Source organism: Melitaea cinxia, chromosome 10 (genome assembly GCF_905220565.1).
Source record: "Melitaea cinxia chromosome 10, ilMelCinx1.1, whole genome shotgun sequence".
NCBI classification, from domain to species: domain Eukaryota; kingdom Metazoa; phylum Arthropoda; class Insecta; order Lepidoptera; family Nymphalidae; genus Melitaea; species Melitaea cinxia.
In genome coordinates this window covers 3,516,619-3,537,302 of record NC_059403.1, presented here as the reverse complement: position 1 = coordinate 3,537,302, position 20,684 = coordinate 3,516,619, and the positions used below count along the sequence as shown (strand labels likewise).

The following is a 20,684-nucleotide window of genomic DNA, read 5'->3' as shown; positions in this document are numbered from 1 at the left end:
ACGAGGTATAAACATTTTAAGAGTTCTAATATCTAACTCGCTTGAATTTTTTTCTACTTTCTTCCCATTGGTAAAAAGAAAACCTTTTTCTTTTTAGCACCTAATCTTCATAATCCAAAAGGTCTCTGTGACGCTCGAGTAAATCCATATTTAGTATCTTAATCATGCCTACCATAAATATGAGAACTAGTTATAATACCGGATTCGTGACCATGGCGTCTGCAACGCCGAAATATCGGGAGTTTTCAAATGACAATCGCGTAAGTTCCATAGAATAAAAAGTGTTCATAGTGATCATCAAAGTTTAAAAACTTAATAAGATTAAAGTAGGAATGGTCTTATATTGGACAGAAGTCTTTAACTGTTTAAAAATTACTTTAGATATATTTAGATAATTGGAGCAAGTTTTATGATTAGTTGCAATAATAAAAATCATTCGTAACGTACTACTTTGTTTTTCTCTATAGTTACTAGATGTTTTTATTCCTTTAAACGTTAGCAAAGACAGACTACCTACTTACCGTATGGTATATATTTCTGTAGTTAATACAATTTGGGATATTACAAAGCAATTTATAACAAATCTAATATATACCCACGTCGCGTGTAAGGGGAAACCCGTCAAGGACACGATTACATTTGTCCTTAATGTCTTATCGTTAGTATTATGCACTCCTCCATCGTATTGTCATATAACAACTACGAAAAAAAATGTGCTGTTATGTTTTGATATCATTTCAAGGTTGATAAGTTTGCTTTTTATGGTGTTGTTTAGTGGAAATATTTTAACTTAATTATTTTTTTTGTTGTTGTAATAAGTATATTAGCTTTCATCTACGGTAGGTTACCTGCGAACTGTCGATTTGGAGTTGAAAATATCTGCATCCTGATCAAAATGATGGTAATTAATGTCAAGTAGCATTGGATTTACAGAAACGAGCTTCATGACGTCTCATTTTGGTTGTTGACTCTAGAGTAAAAACCATTGGCAACCAGTAGGCTGAGTAGGTAGGTAGGTTTTATGGAATGGGTGGCCTAAAAAAGATCACCTGAAATATCTTTTCTTAGCATATAGCTTATAAATACATTGCTTTTAACTTTTTCGCTTAATTTATTAGGTGGAAAATTAAAATGGCCCGCGGCACTGAATCTTAAAATACGCCACTGTCCACAACCCTAATGTACTTGTACCGTATACTCGTAAGTCATGACTGTTCATAAGATTGAAAGGAGTTTCTGCATTAGTACATCGTAGGTACGCAGTAGAACGCAGAGATACATCGCTAATGCAAAGACTGTTTGTGTAATAAGGATATATATTTCATACGTGTAAATATATTTGAAATTACCAAAAATGTTTTGAAATGGGAGAGATAGAGCGCTGTGTTTGTTAATCACTGTAATGCTGAAAATGAAAAAAAAAATACTAAAAACAATATGGCGGTGTCAAAATGAAACATTTTATTTCGTAATTGCGCTATTTTATCACGAAAATATATCAGCAAGAAAATTCTCAGTGAAAGACGAAGACCAAACAGCAAATGCGAGCTAAAGAGACAAGTATTAAATCACTTTAACGATATCTCCGAGCGCTTTTATTTTATGAAAATAAATTAACATTTCTGGAATTTATTAAAATCTGATCTGCTTTATTAACTTTGCAATCTGACAGAATAGTTATTTATTAAGTAAATATATATCTGTTTATTTATTTATTAAGTAAATATATATCTGTTTATTAAATTTCTTTTGTTTTTAGTTGAATTACGTTTAGTTCTGGTCACAATGTTTTATTATTTTACAAGGTTGTCTGGGAGAAATCGCTTACCTAACGATAAGACCGCCTTTGTGTTTTTATTTTTTAAGATATGTACCTACTATAACTTTTATGCACAATAAAGTATATTTCTTCTTCTTCTTTTTTTTCTATTTTACTTATATATTACTCTTACGTAATCTAACGCTCCTAAATTAGTGTGTTTTTTTTTTTAATTATAAAAATATTAGTTATACAACTAGGTCGGCAAACAAACGTACGGCTCACCTGATTGTAAGCTATTACCGTAGTTTATAGACATCTGCAACACCCGAAGCATTGCAAGCGCGTTTCTGACCATATCCCCAATTCCCTTCAGGAGCACTGGTCACCCTACTCATCAACAGAAGCACAACACTGCTTGAAAGCATATTATTTAAAGCGTATTAGTGCTACCACAGTCGGGCTGCTCCTAGTTTGAGCAGGAAATTTCCTGCTGTGACCTACCTCAGTTAAAAGTTTTTATCAATAACACACCCTAATGACGGCGTACTTAAAAAAAATCAGTGCTTTCGGAAATCATTGGGTTCAACTAAGAAAAACAATCTTCAGCCTAAGTTTTTTAGATGAAAGCATTCGTAGATTACAGTTCAATTGGGTGGAATTTTACCGCTGTTATCTGTTTTGTAATGTTGGCTATGTTCCGAAAAGCTCAAATAGAATTTAGGTATTCTACTCTCATGCAAGGTCCACTAAATTGATCGTATTAATACAGGGACTTAGGTACACTTTATGTTTAATCTGATTGATCGTCAGTCATAACATAAAATTTTATAGTGCTTACATATTAAAAAAGTAAGTATATCAAATAATTATAAATTATAGCAAATTCTCCATTGAAATTTGTTGCGCGGCGTTACAAATGAACGGGTGTTAAAATTAGACTTTATAAAAATACATATAATATTATTAATATGGGCTTAATTCAATGCAGATTACGATTACCCTCGCAAAATAAGCCGTTCTGTAAATAATAAATCTATGATGATACTTGTGGTAGGTCGGTTATGCTCATCTCATGTAAATAGATTAAACGAAAGCAAATTAAATTGTTAATATTAACCTTCCGTAATGAACGTTCTAACGTTATGATATTTTAATAAATATTATTATCATATTTAAAATGTTTGCGTTCGACGGTCTAGAAAATTTGACTGAGGTTTTAATCTCGACCGCATCGATTAATCTCCTTCGTGTCTTTTTCATTCTACGTGGAATTGGCAAAATCATGCTACAATGAAATCCTAATCCAAATGAATAATTGATTGCGATTCACATCATTTCAGCCTATCACAGTCCACTGCTGGACATAGGTCTCCACAAATTCGCGAACAAAATGGTATGAAATCGCGTGTGTTGCCCATAGTCGCCACCCTGGGCAGTCGGGTTGGTGACCGCAGGGTTGGCTTTATAGCACCGAAGATGCTGCTGTCCATCTTCGGCCTGTGTATTTCAAAGCCAGCAGTTCGACTGTTATCCCGCAATCGGTCGGCTTTTTAAGTTCCAAGGTGGTAGTGGAACTGTGTTATCCCTTTATAGTCGCCTTTTACGATACCCATGGGAAGAGAGGGAGTGGCTATATTCTTTACTGCCGTAACCATACAGCACGATTGATTACGATTATTAGAACTTAACCGATAGTACATATTTCTTTAGGTTATCCGCTAAAATCTTACTAATAATAATAATTGATTGGTTTTAATGGCTGCTTAAATCTTTATCGTACTTGTCATTGTGGAAAACAAAATGGCGGTTACCTTTATATTTCATTTTCGATATTCGATAAAAATTCGACTAAGCTATTAATATAATCTGCTGTTATTATGACTAATATGAAAAGTCAAGTAAGAATAAAATTCCAACATGCTCTTTTATCTAGATTTATTTTGCTCTCAAATATTTTTCAATTCAAACTTTCTCGTCGCGACTTTCAACAGAACGTTAATAATGGGATCTAGTAATTGAAATGTCAATCTTTTGTTCACATTCTTCCATTACTACCACAATGTACTTGTATAGAAGAAAATGATTTAAGCTATTGTCTTTGAAATAAAAGTTAATTACAATGAAAATGAGTAGGTATTGTTTTTCGTGTAAATAATTTACAGATAAAATCGAAGGATCATATATTGGTTGTTAATTTATAAAAATTTAGCAGAATAGTATCACGGATCCATCGATTTTTGTCGAATACGAACATTAATACCTATGTATGCAAAGATATCGTATATCAAATGTCTTTTAAAAATAAAGTTATATTTTTTACAAAGTCGATTTTTGTTTTTTATCACCAATGAAACTGGAAATAAATTGACACACGAACACACACACACACTAACACACACACACACACATACACACACACACACATGCGGATAACAAAGTTGTATAATGGTTTACGTTTGGCTGTCTAGGTTAATTACACAGACCACGGTAATATTATATTACAAATAAAATTTACATCAAAATGTCTTTGCGTTAATAATATTTTAATTAATATGTCATAATGAAATTTCCCTAGCGAGAAATAAAACTACGTCGCATTTTTGTGACACAGGGGTGCTGTTGTTGTAGTAATTATTTTGTTACGGTGGATTTAATACAAACCTGCGCGAGAAGGGCTTGGTAAATTAACAAAAATGTAACGCTCTAAGTTTAGAGGAGGCTTAAAATATAACATGAAATATTGTTATATACCAAATGGGTCAAAGTTTTAATATCCAAAAGCGTTGTTTTTATTAATCCCGGTTTGTTAAAATATTTTAAGTATATTAACAGCAATTTATTTTACCAAAGTTTCTCAAATAATATTTATATTATAAACTGTCTATATATATGTAATATTCGCCAACCCGCATCGTAGCAGCGTGGTGGATTAAACTCTGATCCTTCTCTATATATTCCTTCTTAATATTTGTCTCTAACTTTTTGTAGGCTAAATAAACAAATTCTTGACCAATTAATAGATACATTTCTACTTTAGTTTCAGTCACTTGCAATTACCGATTATCACGTAATATAAAAACGCCCACCCTTTAATTAATTAATGATTAAGCTCTGATCCTTCTCCTACACGAAGAAAGAGGCCTATGCCCAGCTGTGGGATATTACAGGTGAAGCGATATATGTAAGATTTATATTATGAACTGTAGTCTGCTTTGTTTATAATTTTTAAATTAATTCAGTAGTTTAATTATGTTCGAGGCGGGAATCACATCCAGAATCCCATGAGTAGAAAGCAGGGTCACTGCAAACTGCGCCAATGGTCTGGTCGTAAACATGACTGATAGATCGTAGTTAACACGCTTAAATAAGCAATCAAGCTTTACTTTATAATATGGTTTTATAGTATAGATGAGATGCGATAAAATATTTAATATCAGCTTCTACCTCATCCATATAAACTTATCTCGTAACTATAGTTTTAACGAATGATGTTGTCAAATTAATTCATGAAATATCGCCAGTATTTTTGGCATCATTACTTGCGGACTTGATTTATTGGTGTAAATAACTTTTAGATCATAATTATTTTTACATAATTAGTTATTAAATTTTGCATTGTAAATATGTATGATACTGTTAAATTTTGAAATGTAGACATGTTTTATTGGTGACTTCATTATCCGAGAAAAACTGGAACGATTTGGCTATTTTTTTTTTAAGGAAAGGATCATAATTATTTTTATGTCTTTTATTTGTTAACTTAATTTAAATTCATGTTGCTATGTTATATTGCTTAACTAACTAATACTTCGCTTATTTATATAGCTGAATATTAGTTTCAGATTACAAGTTTGGTGATTTCCCTCGAGATGTTCAAAATAATTTTGGAAGTTAGTTATCAACTTGCGTCATAGTTAACAGGAAATATAATCATTAATCTTGTAGCATAATGTTTTCCGTTTTTTTCTTTATATATATATTCAGTCAGTTAAAATTTATAGATTTATTCTGATAATATATCCGCACACCCGCATTGGAGCAGCGTGGTGGATTAAGCTCTGACCCTTCTCCTATATGGGCAAAGAAACCTATGCTCAACAGTGGGATATTACAGCTGGCTGAAACGAGCGACATAAAATACGGTTAATATGGATACAGAGTACTTACCTAGATCTGTCTATTGATATAAAATGCATAAAAAGCCTTTATTTACTTTTTAAACGTAAACTACATAATTGTGTTTGTTATTGAAAAGAAAACAATCGACTTTAATCTACATCAACAAGTATGTAATTCGAAAAAATAGCCAATTAAATACGCATCTCTAATATAAAAATGAGTCGCTGAATGTGTTGCTAAGCGCAAAACTCGAGAACGGTTGGACCGATTTCGCTAATTCTTTTTTTAAAATATTCCTTGAAGTACGAGGATGGTTTTTACGGAGAGAAAAATTCTAAAAAAAAAATTTAAATTTCCTGAAAAAGTCTAAAAACAACACTTTTCTATACTCCCATACAAAAGATTTGTGATAATACTTAAAAGTCACTGTTAGGCGATACGAAGTTCGCCGGGTCAGCTAGTTATATGATATAACTCAAAAACTAATGGTCAGATATCGCTTAAATTTAAATGGAACTACATAAGAAGTAACAGCTTCCGAATTAAAAAAGACCATTAAAAAGTTATGAGGTAACACACATAAAAAACATACAGTTGACTTGATGACCTCCTTTTTTGAAGTCTGTTAAAAATGGTCTTCACTAAATAACCTATCCTCATTCTATTTTGTTTGACTGTGTACGAGTATAATCTATATATAATCTTACGTGCCATCTGTCTGACTGAGTTTTATGTTTCTCTCAAGCAAGGTACATTACTGTTACACGTGTTTTTCATTATATTCTTAACATAGATAAATTTCAAGACACTCGTAACATGGTATGGGTGTCAACACAAACATTTCTCTCAGAAAAAATCTAACACGAGACAGAAAACGTTTCTTATAAGCAGTTATTCATTTTCTCCTCTTTAATGTAAGAAATAATTTTTTCGAATTTTTTTAGCAGTTTTCATCAGAGCGATTACGCATTTACTGCGTTATTACGTGAATTGAATTTACAATTGAAAACGTGCTACGAAAGTATAAAAAAATATCTTAAGTGTTTTCAATTGTAGCTTATAAAAAAGATCGCAATTATTACTCGTTACCTCTGACGAGTATCAAAATTTATCGTGAGTGAAACCGTAAATTCTATAAGTGGAAAGACTTGTTTGATTGTAAGCGATAAAACTAATGAACTAATGAACACGTTTTTTTATTGATATGTGTAAATTATTTAGGGGTACGAATAACAACATTACTAAAATCACAAGGTTTGTCTGTAATGCAAAGAAGAAATATTCAGCGTCACTATGTATTAACCAATAATAGTAAGCATTGAAAAACAAATGTACCAAAATACATGTTAGGAACCACGAATGTGTCCAACGCACGAGCGAGTGGGTCTGAGATCCAATCGCTGAGGGAAGCTATGATTCAGCGTCTGAACTTGTCCCTTAAAGCTGTCTCCGATTGGGGTGACGCAAACCTGGTCAAGTTCAACGCCTCTAAGACCCAGGCGTGTCTTTTTTCGGCAAAGCGGAGTCCTTTCCATCTGACTCCCTCTTTCCGAGGTGTACCCGTGCCCATAACCGGCCGCCTAGAGCTTCTTGGCGTTACTTTGTCATCCACCCTCAATTTCGGCTCTTACATAGAGACAAAAGCTCAAACAGCTGCCAGAAAACTGGGCGTCCTCTCGAAGGTGAGACAGTACTTCACTCCGGAACAGCTTCTAAATTTATATCAAGCGCAAGTTCGATCATGCATGGAGTACTGCTCTCATCTTTGGGATGGCTCAGCCAAGTACCAGCTGGAGCTTCTCGAGTCGATCGAGAGACGAGCCAGGAGGCTCATCGGTGATGATGCACTGGTCGCTGCAAAGCTGCAAAGCTTGCATCATCGACGGAGGGTCGCCGGCCTGTCGGTATTTTATCGGATACACTTCGGAGAGTGTGCGCAGGAACTCCATAACCTGATTCCCCCTACCCCCTTCCATCATCGTACAACCAGACGCTCCGCGTTACGCCACCCTTATATGGTTGACATTCCCCTTATACGCACTAAGCGATTCGCTAGTACATTCTTGATCCGTACAGCCAAAGAATGGAACTCTCTACCAGCGTCTGTGTTTCCAGAAAATTATAACCTGGGGATCTTTAAGTCGCGAGTGAATAGGTTACTTCTAGGTAAGCGTGCTCCATCTTAGACCGCATTTTCACTTATCATCAGGTGAAATAGTGGTCAAACGCAAGCCTATCATTGTATAAAAAAAAAAAAAAAAAGAATATGTCGATATTCATTTATTTCTAGGAAGTATTAAATTCATTCTAGCACCGTAGGGACTTTACTTTTATTTTTATTTCAAAATTATATTTACTAAAATTATTTAATAAAAGATAATGTTTAAATTTATACTTTCCAGAAATAGTATAAAACATTAACGCCACGAATCACAGTAGTGAAACTTAACCCAGATAACTAAATAGGGACAAAAATCGTGTTAGGTCGCTTTGTGGTTTAAAAACAGGGAAACATTTTAAAACTTTTAGATTCTATTTCAGCGCTTATAATAGGGTTCTTGGAGCCTTTTTCGTTACTAAAATTTTTTGTGATAGAATAAAGGTACGTTTATATCTTACTTTAACGACTTTCTCATCTAAGAGCCACTGCAGTGCGGTGTTAGAGGCGTTGGCGAGTGCGGCCAGAGCGGCCTTCTCCCAGGATACGTGCTCCCAGTGCTCTGTCATGATGGCCGCACATAGCATAGCGGTTGAACAGCTGAAACAAACAATATTTCGACTTCGTAAATGTGATCGACTAACAATAGTTACAACGTTATATACGTATAGGCGTTGGTTATCTAGTAATTAGGGGTACATTCAGTAAGTAGTGTTATATGATCAACATTAGGTTATTGTAAATGGTCTTCAATATTAATTATTTTTTAATATTTTCATATAATTTTTAATTGAGAGTAAGTAGACATTAGTCAAAGTCAAAAATTGAACCAAAAATCAGTGTAGAGGTGATTCTATTCGTTAGTTTAGATCGTTTATGATTTGAAATAAAAGTACGAACTGTCTTTAAGAAACTCTATCTATAATCTATATATATGGATATATATATATATCTGTCTATAAGAAAGCTTGACATTCCTTGCTCTTCATGAAAAAAAAAAAACCTTTAAAACTTAAAAACCCAACTGTCTAAAGAAAGGTTTTCGATAAGTTTTTAAATTTTAAAATTTAAAAAAAAAATCCAGTGCTATGTAAAAATAAACTATGTAAACTAAAAAACTCGATTCCACTGAAACAAGATTCGATATCGAAAATCGGAATACATTTATTGAAAAGAGTGTTAGCAGATACTCGTAATATGTATTCCAGCATCGGTTAAATGTATGAAGATTATTCGAGCGCATTTTTATGAAGCGTTGCACAAAGATTCTTTCGTATAATAAAATGCCTTGGAAAGTTCGTTATAAAAGAATGTAAAAATTTTAAAGAAGAAATGTAAGTCTTGAAACCATCTACCAGCACTTTCCTATTTTTTCCTACTTTGATGCTCTATTTTCAAAAACGTGGCTTTATATGTATATGTATATGTATTAGTCATAGTTCTATTAAAAAAACAGTAATATAATTTAATTTGAAAAGATGCACAAAAAAAAGTTTTTTTTAGTCTGCAAATTAAATTTAGGATTTAAAAAGTAACAAAGCACATTCAAGGGTTGAACGTTACAAACCTTTGTATTCTTGTACATGCGAATGCGAATGTTCTCGAAGAATGTATAAATTCTTTAAAAGTAATGGAAAAAATTGAATTGAACCAAATATAAAACCTTCTTTAAACATTTTAACATAACCAATAGAGAAGAAATAAGAAATTATAATTTCTTTGTATACTTTGAAAAAAAAGCATATTTACATTGATGTAACGTCGATAAAATAACGATTGAACTATAATTCGAATATACATAAGTATGTTCAAACTTTTACAGTTATTCTAACTAAATTGATATATAATAGGAATATTGTATATATCTTATTTTTTGTTATTTTTTTTTCTTTATTACTTTTTAAATTATTGTTATGTATGCTTTATCATAACTTCATACCAGGTAATAGTAGAAATTGTAAAGAATGGTTGAGCTCTGCAACTTCGTAGCACATCGTAGACAGTCTACGAAGCTTATGTTCTTAATAAATATACATAAAACCTTTTTCACATGCCACATAGCTTTTTATGTCTTGATTTGAGCCTTCTGTTTCGTAAAACCCGAGCTCATAAAACCAGCTAAATTGACACTTTCGCTGAAAATACTCGTCGTGTTTCCCAAAACCACGTAAATAACATTCAAACACAAATCAGACACTTTACTGCCTTTATTTATTTTTTTTGCTTATTGTCCAGTAGCCTTGCATTTTTACGTTTTTAGTTGTTTGTGTGATGTGGTAGTAAATAAATTTTGTATTATTGTCTTAAAGTAAGTCATTCTTTTATTTTATCGAAGTCCACTGCTGGACATAGGCCTCCACAAGTTCGCGCCAAAAATGACCTGAACCCATATGTGTTGCCCACAGTTCACCACGCTGGGCAGGTGAGTTTGATGACTGCAAGGTTGGTTTTGTCGCAGCGAAGCAGCCGTTTTCGGTCTGTGTATCTTAAAGCCAGCAGTTGGATGGTTATCCTGCCATCCGACGGCTTTATAAGTTTCAAGGTGGTGTTTAGAACTGTGTTATCTCTTAGTCGCTTCTTAGGATACCCACGTGAAGAGAGGGGGTGGCTATATTCTTTACTGCCATAGCCACACAGCTGTCTTAAAATACTAGAAATATTTACAACGAAAAAATTTAATACTAACTATTAACAGACGGTTATAATATAAATTACTTTTTATTATTATACAAACCTACATCGACGCTGTTTTATTTTTGTTTTTGTACATCGTAAGGTTTGACTATTAGATAAAACTGTATGGCTTTAAGTCCGTCTTTTTCGCAACCTGTTATTTTAAGTTCTCTGATGAAGTTTTGGCAGGAATTGTGGCGAATGCTACTAGTATTTTTATACAAGTAGGCTAGTAAACAAGCGTACAGTTCACCTGATAGTAGGCGTTTACTGTAACTTATAGACGCCAGCAACACCAGAAGCATCGCAAGCGCGTTTTCAACTCTACCACCAATCCCCAGGAGCTCTGAACATCAAGCAACACTTCTTGAAATCAGTATTATTTAGCTGTGATCTTCTGTAAAGTCGAGGTTTCTCTAGAGAAGCCCGACTGAGAAAGTATAGGGTACAATATCTCACAATCTCGATTTTGAGATATTTCCTGCTGTGCCCGAGTTTTCCTGATGGATCGCAATTTTGATTACCTGAGCAAACGAAAACTTTAGCTTTTTTGTCGCCAGTGCAGGATATGAATCGTGGCGTCAATTAATTATTTTTGCAGTACTTCAGAGTTTCCGACTGCTTTCAACAAAAAAAAATTAAAAATAGAATATATAGAATTAAAAACGAAAAAAACCGACTTCAATTTCATCGACGAGTAATACAACGTAGATCGACGAAAAAGTAGTCAAGTAACTACACGTTATCAAAGATTACTCAAAAAGTAGTTATCAGATCTCAATAAAATTTATATGTGACCACATAATAAACACCAGCTTTTGATTAAATTAAAAATTATCAAAATCGGTACACCCAGTAAAAAGTTATTGCGGATTTTCGAGAGTTTCTTTCGATTTCTCTGGGATACCATCATCAGATCCTGGTTTCCTTATCATGGTACTAAACTAGGAATATCTCCTTTCCAACAAAAAAAGAATTATCAAAATCAGTACATCCAGTAGATAGTTATGCGATATAATACAACGTAGGTCGACGAAAAAAGCGTCAAGTAAAAACGCATTATTAGATATAACTCGAAAAGTAGTTGTTAGATTTCAAATAAATTTAAATGGGACCCAATGACACACACCTCCTTTCGATTAAAAGAAAATTTGTCGAAATCGCTCCACCCAGTCAAAAGTTCTGAAGTAACATACATTAAAAAAAATACAGTCAAATTGAGAACCTCCTCCTTTTTTTGGAAGTCGGTTAAAAAATTAAATATAAAATTCGAATTTTCTTAAACTATATCAATAGTATAAATTAATCCGAATATATATTATGACTGCGAAAATAATTTAGAATTACGATTGAATTATATAATATGTACATATAATTGAAACATTGATATATATTAGTTGGGTAATGTATAAAAACATAATTGTGTTTGCTTGCAAACGAAAAAAAAACCGACTTCAATTACATCGACGAGTAATACAACGTAGATCGACGAAAAAATAATCAAGTAACTACGCGTTATCAAAGATTACTCAAAAAGTAGTTATCAGATCTCAATAAAATTTATATGTGACCACATGACAAACATCAGCTTTCGATTAAATTAAAAATTATTAAAATCGGTACATCCAGTAGAAAGTTATGCGGTATAATACAACGTAGGTCGACGAAAAAAGCGTCAAGTAAAAACGCATTATTAGATATAACTCGAAAAGTAATTGTTAGATCTCAAATAAATTTAAATGGGACCAATTGGCACACACCACCTTTCGATTAAAACAAAATTTGTCGAAATCGGTCTACCCGATCAAAAGTTCTGATGTAACATACATAAAAAAAAAAAAAAAAAAAATACAGTCGAATTGAGAACCTCCTCCTTTTTTGGAAGTCGGTTAATAAAATAAATATTGATTATAATTCGTAATTTTTTTCCTAATAAATGTTTCTTGTTTATTTTTATAAAGTCTAATAGTTAGTATAAGGTTTAACTAATTATTTTCATATTAAACAAAGTTTTTTAGTTTTGAATTCCGTAAAATATAATCGTTTTTAACTGCTACCTTAATAGAAAAATGATGTCAAAAAATATTTATAAAAAGGCATGATGGCAGAAAAACTCCCCAAGTGATTTCAATAGCACCTAGCATATGACTAAACATAATACGCTTTGTACATTTTTTTATGTTTTCGTAATATAAAAAAGAGTAGATAGTCACTTTTTCAAAAATATTTGAGGTTGAACAAGATATTAAAATTAATAAATACCCTTGAAAGTTACATCTACTTCATGTATTTGTAATATATATACATATATATATATATATATATATATATATATATATATATATATATATATATATATATATATATATATATATATATATATATATATATCTCCACCAACCTGCAGTAGAGCCTTCTTTTACGTGGAGAAAGAGGCCTATGACCAGTAGTATGATGATACAGGCTGAATGCATGCAATGTAGTGGCATTCTCCTTCCTACTTAAGTAAAATATTTACACATAAAAGTCTACACGCTAAAGATCTTAGTTCATCTTTTTAACATGTAACAATTTACTTTTACTTCTTTTAATATTGATCATTTTCCCTATAATTTCTCAGCTTATCAATAGTTTCTGTTGTTCATCACAGTTTTTTGAATAAATGTCTATCGTCGATGTTGATAATATAACAGCATTGTTCTGCGGCGCCGACACGTCTGCCAGAAGACCAGTCTCTAAATTTATATATCTTATAATGCCGTTTTATTTCAATGAAAAATCTCATTTGCAAAGTGGATTCCTACCCGACATATTTTCCCTTGAGGCGTCTCGTGAATACCGAGTTTTGTGAAACTTGGAATTTGTGCTATAGAAGCTGTATAACTTTTTCTCTTTTTGTTTTTTAACTTTGAGAGTAGTTTTAAAAAGAATTGTTCACACATCTGCTTCTTTAAATTTATATCGAAATTTATAGAAGTTGAGGAAGACGACATAATAAGGTAATTTTCGATGATAATAAATATTAAATTATGTTCATATCTTCATAAATTTTCTTAAGGCTGAAGAAAAGATCACATCGTCCAATTACTACTGTTTAGCAGAAAATTTAATTAATGATTTAGTAATAACTTATAATAGTCTCTTTGAGTATAGTTATTCAAGTCCTATAGGATATATGTCTATAGGTATAAGTTAAAAATAGAACACTCTTGAAGATAAATTTTGAAAACTTATTTTTTTCAAACTTTTGGTTACTATCACGGAGTTAGTGGTTATCGTTCGCAATGCAAATCAAACGTGATTGAGGTCAGAAGTGATCTCATTCTGTATGACGACGAGAATTTACTAGAATCTGAGTATAATCAACTGCTGGGATTCTAGGTCGAGTTGTATACACATATTTAGTTTATTCAGTAATAAAATAGTCGATTAGGCTAATATTATATATCGTGCGTGATTAAATTACCATGAAATAAATTTCTAATAAAATACTGAGGCAATTTTTACACATGCCATTTGTACTTTGTAAAATCGGTACAATTCAATGGTTTTTCAATATGTCTGAATAGTAAGCAGACATCACCCTGATTTTAGTGATTCTTTTTTATATTAAACTAAGGAACCGCCACGGCTTCGCACGGCTGCAAAAACTATCGGTGTTTATCTACTATAATATGCATGTATTATACATATAAATCTTCCTCTGGAATCACTCTATTTACTAAAAAAACCGCAACAAAATCCGTTGCGTAGTTTTAAAGACATACAGACATCGGGAAGCGAATTTTTGTTTTATACTATGTAATGATACGTTGAAGGTTCAGATTGTCCTAATTTAAATTTGATAAAGATTTGGTAACGACTGTTCGAGAAAGAGAATTATACTTCATGAATTCCTTTATTCTCAGATTTGTTGCGATTAAAACTTGTAATATAAGTACATTTGACAATAGGTACTGGTATTTCTGCAAAAGTGGACTATGCTATAAATAAGAATACAATATTCTTTCCTTTTTTAATATATTTTTAATATTTTTCTGTTGTCTTGATTTTGGTGAACGAATATGTCAGCCAGTTATGTACAGCCCTTTGTGTAAATAAACTGTCACGAAAAGTTAATGTTAGTCTTCTCTGTGTACACTTCCCTACCGCTTTCACTACGCTATGTCCTATAATATGACCCAAAGGTTGTCTGGAAGAGATCGCTCCTATAGCGATAATACCGCCTTTGTATTTCATTTGTAATAGAGATATTAAATTTATTTATTATAGATTAGATATAGGATAAGAGTATAATTGTATTGTAATGTTAGTCAGCCTTCAGGCTGTATGTTGTTATAACATTTACAGCTTAGTTGCTTTGTGAAGCAAAGTGGAATTTATAAATTTTATGTATTGTTTTAATCACAATTAAAACCCCTTAACTTATACAAAAGGATTATTGTTTAGAATTTCGCTCATAATTGTACATTTTAAGAAAATAGGGAACTTTGCCATTTTGTTTAATAGCAAGAATTCGAGAGCTTCAGAAAGGTACAAAAGTATATATGAAATTTGAGATGGCTCACTGAAAAGTGGATCTTAACCAAGCAATTAAGAGTCGAAATCCAAGTTACTGGTACGGAATTTGTAAGTTTCAAACTTAAAAATATTTATTGCATGTCAAAACATGCTATTTTGGATGATAGGTACTCTTTGGATGATAGTTAATCTGAAGAGGAGTAGAATGGTAGATCTTTTTAACCGACTTTAAAAAAAGGAGGTTACTCAATTCGTATGTTCGGGGATAATTTCGTCGTTTATAAACCGATTTTGTTAACTCTTTTTTTGTTGAAAAGGAGGTATCCCAAGGGTGGTGGTACCAGGGTAAAGAAACCAGGATCTAATGATGAGATCCCAGAGAAATCAAGGGGAATCCTCGAAAATCGTAGTGACGACTAAGTGCGTTTGTTAATTTTTTTCGTTTACATACGTTGTATTACTATACATATATGTACAACGTATGTAAACAAAAAAAAAAAAAATTAACAAACAAGTATGTCGATGTAATTGAAGTCAGTTTTTTCGTTTGCGAGCAAACACAATTATCTTAAATAGGAGAATTAGCTTTTATCATGTTAAAAGAATTTATAGGCAATTAGGTTACAGAAAATAACACCACGAATGTATAAAAATATAATAATAATAAATAATAAATAAATAAATAAATATCTACACAATACAAACACGGTCGTCTGTTCTTAAAGTAAGCAACTTAATGCTTGTGTTATAGGTAACAGCCGACTGGTATATAGCTATATATATATTTTTTTCGATAAACATACTTATAAATAATACATATATAAATATATAAATAAATATTTATATTACACCCAGACTCGGGGTGGGAATCGAACCCACAACCCTCGGAGCAGAAAGCAGGGTCACTACAAACTGCGCCAACGGGCTAGTCATATAAAATATATACAACGAGTATAGTTTACCCCACTGAATTGATTTATTAATGGTTTTGTCGCTTGAAACATTTTCCTAACCCGTGTTATGTAAACAGCATCAAGCTTGTGTAGTAAAAAGCTGTCGCTAAAAGGATTTCATTTCATAAATTTTCCAAGGCCAAACCTAATTTCTCATATATTTAATTTTCTGGTAGGTATAACTTATTCTCTCTCTAAAAACTTTATAATATTATCGTACTAATTAAATAATATAGTTTATGTTTAGACTACGTCTTCCTTATGTTTAGAAATAACTTATTCCAGACACGTTTTCAGGATGTTATTAGGTACCATTTTTGTGTTATGTTTATTCACGTTTGTATATGTTTTAAGCAAAAAAGTTATAATAATAATAAAATTGTAGAGTAAAAAGTCTTTACTTTGTTTCAAGGAACATTCTTATTTTAAAAATTACAGTTGTATTTAATGTAAATTGTCAGCTCTTACACGTTTATATTATTAAAACTAGCTGTGCCCGCGGCTTCGCCCGCGTGGAAATTAGTATGTCACAAAGTTTTGCCGGCAAAGTTCCAGTGAAACTCTCATCAAAATCGGCTTAGCCGTTCCGTAAACCTTCCTCTTGGACAAATACCAGAACGGTCGTTTTCGCTGTTCCTCCGTGCAGAAATAATTTTTAAAAATTCTAAAAAGTGGTAAAAAGTGAGCGTACATAGATAAATTATACATCAAAAGTTGCGGAATTATTTGCTTTACACTGTGGTGTATTTTGTTTTCCAAGATTTGGACTTTTCACTAGTGAAAAGAGTGAAAGACTGTAAAAAATTTAAAAAATTTAACAAAAATCTTGAAACGCTGCGAAAACGAAAGCGACAACATATGTTTTTTCTTACGTCATTCGACGGGGCTTAATGAGCCCGACATTTTGACATATCACTTGGAATTTCCTGTGGAAAATTCTCAGAGTTATTTAACGAAAACTGAAAACCACGTGTCCACGTGTTTCGTGATCCGGAGGGGCTACACCTAACTGCGATACGTCATACGACGCATCTCGGCAAGCCCAGCAAAACGACGCCTCGAACATTAAGATCAGGTGAGTGGTTCCGGAGATATCGGGAATTTCGTGGATTTTCAAAATTCAAAATTATTTTTCGGAAAAACTAAAGCGACTACATCCCCAAATTTTTTGTTCATTAAATAGTGTTTAATATTCTCTAGCTGCATACCAAATTTCAGATTTTTCGGCTTAATAGTTTCGGAGATACAAATTTTTAAAATTTTAGGGGGTGCACGTGGGGGCGCAACACCCGGCCCGATCTCTCCGGAATCCACTCCAACATATTGTAAATATTTAGTTTAAGCTTTTAAATTTTTGTAGTTTTTTTTTTTTTTTTTATGGTGTATTTCTAATTTTATAAAGAATTTTATATTAAAAAACCAGGTTTTTTCAACCCCATAAATCGTGGGTAGTTGTAAAAATTTTTTAGTGTATACAAGCTGTTAGCTATCGTCGAGACGAATTGAACGAGCCCAAGAACGGGAGGACTCGGGCAAATACAGCCAACTCTAGAAATCGGAAGGGACAAGGTGGCCATATTGGCGGCCATTTTGAAAAACGAAAAATCCATTTTACTCCCGTTCTAATAATCGGAGGAAGTCGGGGCTTTCGCTGTTGCACAAGTCGCGATCGCCTCCGTCCAGTAGTAGGGCTCGGGACCCTGGGTAGATTCGACCCCCCCAACCCAAAATCCGAGACCAGGAGGTCAAAGAGCTTGGCAGGCACGACACGGGGAGCCGTCGCACACTGTTCTGCGGCCAGGGGTTCCGAAGATATCAAATTTCTGTTTTTTAAAGAAGTTGATAGAAGGATTTCGATCGCGAAGGAGCAAAATTAGAAGATAAGATATCTCCGGAACCGCTGGTCGTAGAGCGACGCGATTTTCACCTTTGACAAGCCCTTCTAAAGGACTCTGTAACTGATTGTGCGTGGTGACTCTACCTAGAGCCCTTGACAAAAAGTAGAGTTTTCTCTACTTTTTGATAGTTTTAAGTTTAGTACTAGTTTAGTCTTAAGATACGGGCATATTTGCTCGTCATTTTAGTGGTTGACCAATCATTTACCCCTGCTATTGCAGCTTTAATATAAAAAATTGACAAAAATTTCTTTAGACTTTTATACCTACCTACTAGAAAAATTTTATTTGACGCACCTCCGGTATGTCAGGCTCAAGGTTATACGTCTCTGGCAGAGCCCAAGTGTTGACACGCACTTCGGTGACTCCGCGAACTCCCAAGTCCTCGTTGGGAAGTGTTCAAAAATCTCTGGACACAAGGCTGACTCCCCTTATAAAGAGAAAAGAGATTCCAAAAGCCAGCTATTACAATGCGAAGAGGAGAGTTTTCATGACATGGAGGGAGGCGGAGAAGGAAAACCTCGATGAGACCAGAAAAGCCCTGGGCGCTGCAAAAACTTTGAAAAAAGAAATAAGGGAAACATTAGAAGCGGGCCTAAGGAATACCCACGAATTGTTCGAGGTAATGATCACAACCTTAGAGGCCCAGCTTGATGAACAAGAAAAGTGTCAAAATAGCGCGGTTATAGAAAAGGTCGAGGAGCAATCTCGTCTCCTGCTTGAGACACAAGAAATGGTTAAGGACATCAAAGCCAACATTGAAAAACAGCATGAGGCGGGAGTTGCTCCGAAAACCTACGCCGAGGCGATAACATCTGGGCCCTCACTAAAGGCGCCGGCCGCTCTCCACTCTCTGGTGGTATCATCGGAGGATGATCAGATGACCGGGGAGGAAGTTCTCACCAGATTGAGGGAAGCGGTCGACGCCAAAGAAGGATGGACCAAGGTCGAGCGTGTAAGAAAGGCGAAAGACAGGAAGGTGGTGATGGCTTTCGCCACCACCACCGAAAGAGCAAAAGTGAAAGAGCGAGTGGAAGCGAAAGGGAAGGGTCTTCTGGTCGAAGAAGTCCAGAACAGGGACCCGCTCCTGGTTCTACGGGGAGTCCTCTCGGTTAACACCGACGAGGACATACTCAAGGCCCTAAAGAACCAGAACCGGGAACTCTTTGACGATCTCGACCAGGAGAGCTGCAGAGTGAAAGTGCGCTACCGCCGTAAGGCGAGGAACCCGCACACGGCACACGTGGTGCTAGAAACATCACCACCCCTCTGGAATCGGATCACCAACGCGGCGTACGTGCATATAGACCTCCAGAGGGTAAAGGCCGAGGACCAGTCCCCGCTGGTCCAGTGCTCGAGGTGCCTCGCCTACGGACATAGCAAGAGGTTCTGCGTGGAAACGGAGGACGCGTGCAGCCACTGTGGCGGCCCGCACCTCAAGGCGGACTGCGTGGACTTCGCGGCATCAGTCCCGCCTTCCTGCAGGAACTGCCGAAGAGCGAAACTTGATAGTATTCAGCACAATGCCTTCAGCAGTGACTGCCCAGTGAGAGGGAGGTGGGACGAGCTGGCGCGATCGTCCGTCGCTTATTGCTGACGGTGCGATAGTCGGCACAGCGGTGTATTCAAAAGAAGTCTCCGTATCCCTGGCACAGAGTGCGCGAGACATTCTGCGGGGACTCTGGATCTGGAAGAAACTTATAAGTTTGTTTTGGAACAAAGTTCCTGCAGAATAAGAGGGATAAATCGCGCGTCCTCCGAATCCTGCAATAGAGATGTATGGAAGGGTGAATGAAGCTAACTTAGGCAGCAGTATAAACACTGATTCTTGTCCTAGAAACGGCTGAAAAAATATTGATACGTGGTACTCACAAAATGGAAAGCAAATATGTTCCAATTATATAATTGTATATAGCTAGGTAGCATAGATTTATTGCATAGGATAAGGAATCTGTATAATAGCTTAAGATTGAAATTGTACAAATAAAATAAATTAGTTAAAATAGTATTAAATAGAAATAAGATCATGTAATTTGTCAAAAAAAAAAATTAAGAGTTTACAACGAATGTTCATGTACATATAGCTTTTCACGAGATAATGAATTATCTCAAGAGAAGTAACTACGATAAAAACCGTAAAGCCTACAAATTGTAAAAAGCAAAATATAATCCAGTGAAATCTTTGTTTTCTTTACCCTGTAAAATAAAGCCATTGTAAAAATAAGAAAGATAGAATAGCTTAGGAAGCAAATAGTTTGGGAACCCACCCTGAGTATAAAAGATGATGGACGCGAGAAAGAAATTAGTATGAGGAATGAAAGTACGAGAGGCATAAATGATAGAACTGGAATGAAAGAGTACTACGTAGATACAGGCTCCGACCAAACATATCGGAGGGTTAGGCTTAAAAAAAAAAAAAAAAAAAAAAAAAAAAAACCTTCCTCTTGCCAATGGTGGAGCCCTCTACAATGGTGAAACCGCATGAAAATCCGTTCAGTAAATTTTGAGCGAATCGAACACATACACTTTTGGGGACTTTGTTTATAATACACTAACTGTTGCCCGCGACACGTCCTCGTGATAATGAAGATATGTATTACTAT

At 34.2% G+C, this 20,684-nt stretch overlaps 1 protein-coding gene and 1 long non-coding RNA gene across 2 annotated transcripts in view; one reads left to right on the top strand and one right to left on the bottom strand.

Moving 5' to 3' along the window:
• The window catches only part of LOC123657348, a 49,675-nt gene that overhangs the window by 15,331 nt on the left and 13,660 nt on the right, over positions 1-20,684 (bottom strand). Inside the window, exon 2 of the mRNA XM_045592913.1 lies at positions 8,488-8,639. Within this exon, the coding sequence (XP_045448869.1) occupies positions 8,488-8,639 (152 nt within the window). The remainder of the gene's footprint in view (positions 1-8,487; positions 8,640-20,684) is intronic.
• Positions 3,220-10,602, top strand: LOC123657350. Its single transcript, XR_006743692.1, has 3 exons — positions 3,220-3,246; positions 7,381-7,382; positions 10,506-10,602. It is a non-coding gene; the product is annotated as an uncharacterized LOC123657350 (long non-coding RNA).